Source organism: Siphateles boraxobius, unplaced genomic scaffold, assembly GCF_051911475.1.
Source record: "Siphateles boraxobius isolate OS27281-9 unplaced genomic scaffold, OSU_SipBor_1 20, whole genome shotgun sequence".
Classification (NCBI taxonomy): Eukaryota; Metazoa; Chordata; class Actinopteri; order Cypriniformes; family Leuciscidae; genus Siphateles; species Siphateles boraxobius.
This window is the reverse complement of record NW_027508811.1, coordinates 19,103,283-19,114,452: the sequence shown is the minus strand read 5'-3', so window position 1 is coordinate 19,114,452 and position 11,170 is coordinate 19,103,283. Positions and strand designations below refer to the sequence as shown.

The window sequence follows — 11,170 nt, the reverse complement described above, 5'->3', positions numbered from 1 at the left end:
TACATGTCAAGAAATCAATAAACCAAGTAATATTAATTTGATCCCTATAATCTCTTCACTTATGTTAAATAACATTGTAGTCTATTGTGGTAAATAGGACACACAAACATGCAGGCAATTATTCTAACAGTACAGAGATCTATAAAAAAAGGCATAATCTTGTCTCAATCTCGATTAGGATGGCCTTTTTTTTTTTAAGTTTTTGGTGGTACGTCAACGCTTTTTTAAGACGTACTGGCTCTTGGTTAAACTAACTGGCAGGAAGACCACACGCACACGTTAATGGGGTAATCCTCGGTAAACCTCATCAATGCGAGTTCTTAGTTTCATGCAAGGGCTCCTTTGGATCGTGATCCTTCCCGCTGCGAGGGTGATAAACTTTTGCTCACATTATATCATTATGCAGAAAAAACTAGAAAGAAAGCGAGAAACAATTATGTTAGATGTCTTTGTTGCATTCTAGTGGAAAATCCACAATTAAGGCCAATAATCCCACAATTGGAGCCTCAAATTCCCACGCAAGAGGTTATGAACTCCCAAACTAGATTAGACCCTTATATTTGCTAAGACCTGCTTTGTGAAGTTTGACCACGGGTCACCGTGTGTAAACTCTGCGGACCTCGAGCTGGAGGGGTGCTGCTTGTGAATGTGGGATAGCCTATGCCTTTTTTACACGACACGTATCTCTGCATCTGCCACCCAAATGCTATCTAGCAATGTCTTGAGATTTTCTGGAACTGATTTATTTTCTGACAGAATTTCATTGATTAATTTGTTTGAACGGCATTCCGCATTTAGGCTACTCTTATGGTTCCAAAACAAAACAGTCGTAGGTATTGCGTAGCCTATAAGAAAATGTTTGTTCCAGGCCAGCCATTTAACTCGATACCATGATTAATAGGTTCATTATAAACATTTTTATAAGTTTAGTATCGCAGGACAAAATCGATAAATACATTACTAGAGTTTAGAAACGAATCATATTCGCAAATAAAAAAGAATGATGGCCGTTTAGCGGCATGCAAAACTGGAACGTTACAATAATGAACATGAGGTCAAGAAACCCTGTTTAATAGTGGGAGAGTCTTCTTGTAAAGTTTTTCCTTTGCTATTTGATGGTCTAGGACAATATTTTATAGGTTATATGGCTTGCAGGCTATGTGTATTTTACACGTGACTTTTGTAAGATTCAAACTGATCAATGCTATGCTTCATCTAGTTTGGCGTTCCTATGAAAATGACTAAAACAGGTGATCAAATAGCATAATATTTCGTATAGACTCAATGTGCGTGTTTAAGTTATGGCAAGTGAATTTCATGTTGTTTTTATCATTCAGACAAACGTGTTATGTGTGCATGCCTATACTCAATAGAATTAAGGAACTATGTTGATAAATATAAATTTATGGCAACAAGTAGGCTATTGGCTACAATTTCTGAATTAATTTGCTTTTGGCCCATTACAATTAGGCTATATTTAATGCGCTTTAAGTGTGAATAAAATTCTTGAATTCAAAATGCAAATCATTAGAAAAACCTGAGTAGACTAATATTTTGTCAAAAAATGCTTACCTATGGAAAGATTCATGCCAGAATAATTCCTTTCGATAGAACTGTGCTTAAGTTATGCGTGGAGTGAAAGGAACAGCTCTGAGGTAATTCTTGAATTGGAATTGATAGGTCTTGCACACTGAATACATGATTGTGAAGCCTGCAGTTTGACGATATAACATAATTCAGCTGACATTTGTATTGCAATGCTCTTCGAAAAGCTGTTCATGGGCGTCAGTTACATTTCATAACATCTTTTCAAAAGCAATCCACATAATTATTGCGTATCCGGCACATTTTTGAAGGATGGATCCAATAAATTGTCGAATAAAGCTCAATGCGCTTTTGTCTTTTGATTAGCTCTACATCACCGGCAACTTTTTAACATTTTTCTTTAGGCTATAGGCCTACTTACAGAAGAAAAAGTACTAGGTTTTGGAGACTAAAACGATGTGCTGATATTGGTCTGTTTTTGATAGTAGCCTATATACAAATGAACGATAGGCCTATTACAATGGGAACAAATTATTCTTTTGAGCCGATAAATATTTGCCTCCTTTCGACAGAGTTCAAGATCAATTGAACTGACGTAAACATGAGTAGACTAAATGGAGAGACCTGAAGTTAACCAGCTGACAATCATTTAGGGATACTGTTATTATTATTTTTCTAAATAATAATAAGTTATATTAATAAACACAAAAGCATAAAACAGTCAGGACCTTATAGGCTACTATTAATTATAATAATAATAATAATAATATTATGCATGTTGTATTAACATGATTGTATGCGATTTATTTACGTTTTTTAGGCCCGCAAAGCCTATACAAATTCTGTGTTGATTTCAAGTTAATTTAATTTCGGGATTTTAATGGTTTCATGTCATACAGTCAAAGCCTGTCATGAGCTTGTCGTTCTTTGTCCACGGGAGACCGGTAGAACTAGGCTTTTAAAAATATCACTAACTGCAGGTGGTAATGGACGATGATGAAGAAAGACTTTCGATGTCGTTGAAACTCATCGAAAAGTGTTGTAAACATGGGCTAACGAAAAATGTAGTGGAGAGTAATTTTCATGGAAAAAACTCATTTAGAAATGTAGACAAGCGAGAGAGTAAAACTGCTTCCCATTGATGCGACGGACTGTGAAGCCTACGTCCAAGTAATGTCGGAAAGTGCATTTAGCTACCAGTTGGTGTCGCACTATGCTTACACTTAGCCTACACAGTGCCAGATCGAAGAGCAGCAGATCCTCATTTACAGCACATTTCTCTTTTTTCCTTTGTGCAAAGCTGAAATTATAATGCAAAATATCCAAATCGAGTTTAAAAGCCACTATATGCCTCATTTAGCAAATCCACAAAAGAAAGAGGTGTAAAAAATTAGTCACAATTTAGTTTGCCGTTTTTCTCCAAACGTTTGTGCTTTAGCCTATTTACATCAGCAAACGATACATTCATAATAAAAATCGAAATGTATAGCGTCTTATTTATGTGTGGCCGAGGAAATAGAAGTTAAAGAAAATGTAGCCTATAGCTAAGGCTTATCCGCTGTTTGGAGTCAAAAAGTGCCATAGCAAATAGCCCAAGAACATTTACTGCACGGAAGAGCAGGCAAAAACTATGAGTGACCATAACTCATGCTACAAAAATAGCCTTGTACGATTTAAATGTTGAATTGATATTGTTGATATCTGTCTGCTCTACGCAGGTAGAATCGGGATTCTTACAAAAATCAAGAACTTGAATATTTGAGCAAGGATCAGAAAAAAAAAGTTTATTTTTGAATCCGACACGCCGACAACAGTAGGCCTATAGCCTATTTAATAAATTAAACGCAAGCAAAATTATAGACCGACATAATAATAAAAAAGGCTATAGCCTAGGCATTTATATTCAGATTTAGCCTAATAATACTAATAAAAAATAATATCATCATCATCTAAACTAAACTGCTCTATAAACTCACTTTGCGTTAACACAAGCCTAAAAGCTAAAGGGAAAGATGATAATTCTAGGAAGAATTCCTCCATTTTTTGCAGCATATGAATCGTGTAGGCCTACCACTTTCCATTGTCATGCTGCGTCCGTACGTTACACCAATAGCTGATAATTGGTTCATTTATTTTAACAAATGTGGGGTGTTGAGAGCAATAGGCAAAATTAATAAAGTTAACTACGACTTTTAGTATTTAGTAAATATTTAGGCTAATATTTCATTCCCACATTGCACACTGGGCTCACTGCCGTCCGTGCCATAAAACACACTTGTAAAAATTAACCTACATCAAACGCGAGTTTTTAAAAATGGACGAATTCAGAATAATAGCTTTTTATTTATTTATTTTACCGTTTTAACCTATATAACGGTATAAATTGAGATGTAGAATTTGTGCTAAAATTTTTAGTTACTAATATGGCCTAAATTTCCCTTAATTTGCTAAGCAAATTATGTTAAGATATTGTAGCGCTGTATGGGATTATGTAAAGTAAAAATAATAAAACATTATTAAGATATCACCGAACTACCTCACACCCTGCAAAACAGACTCTAAACCCAAGAGATACCGCGTTGTCAACTGTGCATACCTGAACTTTCGAGATGCAGAATGCACATTAGTAACCCATAATGGGATTGAACTCAGCTAATTTAATGAGTAGTTAGAGGGTAATGGACTCTTGTAGTCATACGACAAACAAACAGGGCTGAAAATATTGTCTGTGTCTAATAAGCCTCATCCTTGTCTCTTGGCCAATAGAGAAAGAGAGTCTCTCATCCCTAAACTAATCACAAACCCTTTGGAGAAAATGAAAACGCGGAGATAATACAGAGGTGGGCAAGACAGGACCACCGAACTGACAGAAAAGTAGAACCGTCAAAAGTTTGATATAGGCTATAGGCTACGCAGAGATTGTCATTTGAACTGATTCTTTTCTGACAGAATTGCATTGATTACAGTCGTTTGTTTTAACGACGCTTCGCATTGATAATTTTGTAGTCAAGTAGGCTGCAAATCAGTGTACAAATGTGTTATGTATCTAAACGTGTACTGATTAAGTACTGAGGCACAGCGAGTGTAAAAGCATCGTTATGCCCCGTGTGCAACACAAATACATGCTGAAGTACCTTGAGTCTTTCAATGGGATCAGCTGCGTATGTAAATTGCTCCACAGCTCTGTTTCTGGGCGAATCCGTTCCGTTTTGCTTGAATCCGCCTCTCCGTGCTCGTTCAGTATTGACGCACTTAAAGACTCTTCCCTCAACCTTAAGGCGAGCGGCAGCGACCAATCACCAAGCCATTACAGGCTTCAGAGGAAACTGTTTATGTGACTCCAGAGCTAATTAGGCTCATGAACTAACAAATCGCTAGCACAACTGGTGAGGAACCGATCACATTCATGGATTGTCTGGAGAAGTCGGCCACCTCTCTCACGATGTGTTGAGCTGTGTGCTTTCGAAAGATTTTTTTTACCCTTTCTTTAGCTGCCACTAACTTGTCTCTTGCTGACAAAACTTTGGTCTTGGGTGTGGAGTATTTTTTAGTGCTAACGCGTGTGCCGTTTTCACTTAAACTGGGGAATCCTGCCTGGTGAACCATGTTTCAACCTACACCGAAGAGGTGTTTTACCATAGAGTCTTTGGTAGCGAAGGATAATCCTTTGCCAGCGTCGAGATCCGAGGAGCCCATACGACCAGCGGCGCTCAGCTATGCAAACTCAAGCCAGATGAATCCATTTTTAAACGGCTTTCATTCCAGCGGCAGGGGCGTCTACTCAAACCCGGACTTGGTGTTCGCAGAGGCTGTTTCACATCCTCAAAACTCCGCCGTCCCAGTCCATTCAGTACCTCCTCCTCATGCTTTGGCTGCTCACCCACTGTCGTCCTCGCACAGTCCGCACCCTCTTTTCGCAAGCCAGCAAAGGGACCCTTCAACTTTTTACCCGTGGTTGATACATAGATATAGATACTTGGGTCACAGATTTCAAGGTAAGTTCCTAAAAAATATTTTATTCGCCAATTATTTTGACCATTTGTCCAGAGAGAAAAAAAGGCCACACGGCCCAAGGACACGGCGGTTTTTCATTGATAATTAGCCAAATGTCACTTGTGTGCTATATATTAGAAATCTTAAAATTAATGCTATCGAAAAAAAATTATAACCATTTTATTGTATCGAAATATTTGGATAATGTTGTGGAGTAAAGTCTGGCATTACAACGGTTCTCAGTACATTTCTGGAAGAAAGGAACCCGGCTTTATTACTATATACGAAGCTGGTTCAAAACTCACAAGTAAAGTATTTTTAACTTTCGTAGGCTCTATTTGATATTTTAGTAATTAAAAAGTAATTAAGTAATTATTTTAACATGTTTAAATAGCCTATTTATTTTATAGTAGCCTAAATGGCTTAAATTCTTTAAAATTAATTAATATGATAAAACATCGAATGCAGTTGAATATGTGAAACATTTATATATCACAAATAATACGCATTCATATCACTATGAAAAAAAACCTTAAGAGCTACACATTATTTTATGAATAGAACAGAAGTAGGCTAGCCTATATTTTCCGTTTGACTGTTTTGTTTTATTTTTTATTTTTTTCTTCTAGTAAATTATAATTTCGCCTTTATCTAAAAGTGCTGGTTTGGTTCCTAAATGTTGTATAACTGTTCCGTTAAAAATTAACGTTAATATTATTAAACGTTAATACGTGTGATAGGCTACTATCGTATTAATAGGCTACATACCATACTAAAATTAGCTACATATACATGTTATAGCAAAAGTCTAACTCTTTTATTTTACTTCTGTAATATTAAATATTGGGGAACATTTGTCATCCCAGCTTTGACCAAAACACTCGTATGGAATTCTTTATTTACCACTGTTCAAGATACTTAAGGCAATTGAATTAGTTCGAGAATGTTTCAGTTCTAAAATAAAAACAGTCGTAGCCTATATTTCCGTTTGTTTAATTTTCAAGTGTTGGAAAATAATATTGTGAGCATTATATTTTGAATGATTAACGGTAAATTTACATTATTTTGTTATTTGTCATTAATTTGCAACAAAACTTTAATTAGCCACTGAAAACATTAGCACTATGTGCCGATAACATCAGAAAAAAACTCATGCTTATTTTCATTTGAGGTGACCGGACAATTTTAATATTATTGCAGGCTATATTTTTAGGAAGATGTTGCATTTTATATAATGTTTTAAAACTTCAGGCCCTATAGTAGGCAATTCATTCATGAGAACAGAATGAATGTAGGCTATAATCTAACAATTATATCGAAAATTAATGCTAATGTAATGGGAGACTATATGGGTTTTGATTATCATCATTTTCATTACAGGAAACGAAACGAGTCCGGAAAGCTTCCTATTGCACAATGCACTGGCAAGAAAGCCCAAAAGGATTCGTACAGCCTTTTCACCATCACAGCTACTACGGCTTGAACATGCTTTCGAAAAAAATCATTACGTCGTCGGTGCGGAACGAAAACAGCTCGCTCACAGCCTTAGCCTCACAGAAACTCAGGTAAGAAGATGTTTTCCTGTCTTCATTAGCGCGGAAGTGCGCATGGTGCTGTGCATATAATACGGCCTAAATTACAACTGAAATCAATAGGCTCGTCCTAGAAACGGCTACATATTATGGTTATAGGCTACTTAAAATGTAATCATATATGCAATGTTTAAGTCACAAAAATGCAATTCTGAATAATGTAATTAACAATTAAAGCTTTTAAATTTGAATTTTTTATTTATTTAGGCCTAAATATTTTTTAAGTTTAAGTCGTTCTCTTTGCCAGCATATTTACATGTCGCAATGAGTATTGTCATAAGTGGCCATATAGCCCACTATATATTTATTAACCTATTTGTACAGATTTTGAATTCAGCAAATGCTGTTGTTTTGTTTAGCGTTTTGTTGGCAACCACATACAGAAAGAGCTAAGCATTGTTCTTAAAGATGAATGATCTGGAGTGAGTTAAATCCACCATTTCGAATTCACCCCTGTTTTGGTGAGGTTCAAAGATTCCGATTAAGGCAGAGGGCTCTTGTGGGAAATGTTTGGCATTTAACCAGTTAACCGTTTTAAATGGACACTTAAAAGAATGAGGCGGATTCTATGAATTTTCCTAACCATATTTAAGATCGTGTTTGCGCGTATCGTTCAGTGGCCCGGTCGGAGTCTATTGTCGCAGTGACAGCACCGGCCCTTTTCTAAACGGCGCCTTTTCTGAAGAGCAAGAGAGAGAAATGGACTACGAGCCACTTCAATGCTTCAATTAGCTCACTGAATGCACATTAAATGTGCCTCACTTGCCAAGTTGTCAGCTGTGAGCTTTACGGATGATATGAATGATAAAGATGATGAATTAAGGGAAAGACTGAACTTTATGCTAATAGAAAAGGTTTACTAGGATGTATAATGAGGGGGTGAATTGTAAATAGACCAGCTAACATATCCGTGATAAAAAGCGACAGTTACGGTGAAGTTTCACTGGTATCACACACTATTCTGTACACTCACATGCTGCTTCTATTGTAGGCTATACGGAGTCCATTTCCTCTCATCAGTTAAGTTTGAGTTTGAAGTATAGCAGCAGGGAATGATATTGAGGATTCAACCTGTCGTTAGTAAACAGGTCAGGTGCACTTTAAAAGGAAAGCCATGCCTAAGTCTCATCCTCACATAGCAGTAATATTGTATTTAATAGGCTACCTCATTTAAATTCTTTATGTTGCTTTAATTTATTCAGACCGAAGACACTAAATGAAAGTCGACCAATGCTCTCGCGACTAGATTGACTGTGAGATACCTGGCAGTTCTTTGTACGTCTAGACCTAGTTATTCTTAAGGCACGTTAGTGATACTTTCTGTCAGGCCAACTCTCTTTGTTTAATTGTTTTTATTCAGAGACCAGCGAAAAGCTGTTGTATTTTACGCTGATTATTTTCTTTTTTCTTTTTTTCTCTCGCCCCAGGTAAAAGTTTGGTTTCAGAATCGAAGAACGAAGTTCAAGCGTCAGAAACTGGAGGAAGAAGGGTCGGATTCACAACAGAAAAAGAAAGGAACTCATCACATAAACCGATGGAGAATGGCCACAAAACAAGGAAGCCCTGAGGAAATTGACGTCACCTCAGACGATTAAAAGACTTGAACTGTTCGAACGCGGGACAGCGGCGTGGTTTGAAGGATGTCACGGATAAGGATGCTGTGTACTGACTGAATGAGAGAGAGGGTAAAGCCAATATCACATTTCGATTCTTCGAGATCGGCAGCTTGAGGGTGAGAGATCCTGTTGGTGGCACTGCTGTCACTACAAGGGAACTGTCAATAATTTTCACGTTGCCAAGGCAAGGTGATTGACAGGTATTACATGCAGCCCCCCCGCCCCCATCACCACACTACCCGCACCACCTCATCACCACTATTACAAATAGCTCAAATGCGCATAGGTCATTTGCACTTCTGAGGGGTTTTTTTCCTCTCGTTTTATTTTTTCAAGACGTGAACCTTCCCCATCAAGATACCAAAATATACCGCTGTTTTTGTAAAACTTGAATTGCATGGTAGAGCAATGGATTTTTGGTAGGTTAATTAATTTGACCTTTTTCGAAGTAAATTTGTTTTGATTCGATTTTTTAATCTGAGAAATGTTGTGTGCTTCTTCATTTTTTTTACATCAGTGTGCAGTCTTTGAATTTATGATTCTCGTGTTAAAGTGATTGTGAAAACAATATGAAGTAGCAGTGCTGCGTTATAGTGTTTTTAAGGAGTAAAACAAATTTAAAACCAGATTATATAAAAAAAGTTTACCACATACAATAGTAAAATTCTCCATGACATTCCTTAAAAATGTAAGCTTTACCATGACTCCGTAATCTTGGTGCGACTATATATGATCGGGACTCGCCCCTCCTCTAAAGAGTTGCCTCGAAGGATGAATGCAAGAATTGACGGCCGCCTAGGCAGCAAAACTTCAAGCACTGAGCGTATTCCATGTATAGAGATACTAAAAGCTAATGTTTATGTTAAATCGTCTTTTACAAGAATGTAAATAATTTTGTGTTTGTGTTAAGTTTGCTACAATTTTAACACAAAGTATACTTCCAAGAAGTATGTAATTGTCAATATTTTGTCAATAAAGTTTTATCAATATGTTGCTCAGAATAAAATTAAAGCCTTTTTGTTTTTACAAAAGAGGCCAAAATGAAACGTTTGCCCTGTATAGTAAATGGTTTAGGATACATTGTATTATATCTGTTTTGGAAAAATATAATAGGACAGTATTGAATGGGTTGCACTGACAGTTCTCTTCTTTTGATTCTGTCCCTTGGTGTCATTGTCATTTAGGACAAACAAGCAAGTTATCACTTTTCAATGGAGTTATCAATGGAATATTCCACTAGCTGCGTAATTGATCTGAGCATATAAAGTACGTAACGGGGAAACGGACTGGTTAAAATGTAACACAAATAGAATGCTAACAACGGTCTTGAGCTCGGTTTTTCCAGAGCGAAGTGCTTGTTTTTTTCTTGCCTCATTTGCCGCCCAGTCTGATAGACTGGCATTAACCAGTTTTATTTCCATTGGTAGACGAGCAGCGTCTGGTCTGTTCAAGCTACAAAGAGTCCTGAGAGCTTTTGTGAAAGTGCAAATCAGTTTAGGCAATTATAATACGAGTAATATGTGGGGGAAAGGGGATGCATTGCCCAGTGCTCCACTTTAATCTGTTAATCCGTGGATCCAATGGGGCCTGGTTGGACATAATTTAGTACAATCTGACTACCTCTCACAGTGCGATAAGAGAAGGTTTGCAATGTGCCGCAAAATAGGGGCTTTGTTTAAAATCTTGTCGGCAGCAACGGATGGAATGTATCTAGCCTTCGTTTTCAGTTCCTGTTTTTTTCTTCGTATATGAATAACAGGCTATAGAAAGCTAATATTAATTGACACCTCAATGCATCAATTACCTTGTATTTTGCATCCATTTAAAAAATACAATATCCCCCAATAATCGACTTTTTATTAGTAAAATTGCATAAAAATACTAATAGCCTATACGTGACAAAATTTTCCGAAATACACACAAAGACAATTGCTGAGCGTTTTCGTGTTATCCAAGTTTCGTGTCCTCAAAACTTTTAATTGTAGTTTGATAAAGGTTAAAATTTTCAGAGGTCTATACATATACATCCTATAAGGGGATTTTTGAACAGTCTGTGGTCTATAACGGTAATAAAAAAAAATCGGCGGAGAATACTATTAGCTTTGAAAAACCCCTAAAAGCTTTATTACAAACCCAGCTTTGAAATAGAGGGATTAGAAGGCTGAAAGGGTCCCACAATAGTTAGAAGAAAAGGTTTCATGCTAATGAGGTTAATGCCCTTTGTATCTCCGGACTCCACAACTTCATTACTCCTATCTCGGGCAACACCGAGCGGCTCAGAGCCCACAATCCACTCGAGCTGTTCCCTACCCTGCCTAAAGAAGGATTTGATAGCAGCCCTGTTCAAACTAGATAATTATATCTTTTCAAGTTGGAATTAAGATAAAGAAAGTGCAGTGAAGGCGGTGAGCCTTGATCCGCTGC

General features: G+C 36.9%; 1 protein-coding gene across 2 annotated transcripts; it reads left to right on the top strand.

Moving 5' to 3' along the window:
- Positions 1-4,659: 4,659 nt before the first annotated feature.
- On the top strand, positions 4,660-9,792 carry emx2 (empty spiracles homeobox 2). Of its 2 annotated transcripts, XM_077237266.1 has the most exons (3): positions 4,671-5,540; positions 6,919-7,103; positions 8,558-9,792. In XM_077237266.1, the coding sequence occupies exons 1-3, from the start codon at positions 5,150-5,152 to the stop codon at positions 8,723-8,725; spliced, it is 744 nt and encodes a 247-aa protein (XP_077093381.1). In that variant the 5' UTR covers positions 4,671-5,149; the 3' UTR covers positions 8,726-9,792. The 2 variants fall into 2 exon arrangements, with proteins under 2 accessions (XP_077093382.1, XP_077093381.1); XM_077237267.1 differs by lacking the exon at positions 6,919-7,103 and having other exon boundaries at positions 4,660-5,540; positions 8,558-9,746.
- The last annotated feature ends 1,378 nt before the right edge of the window (positions 9,793-11,170 follow it).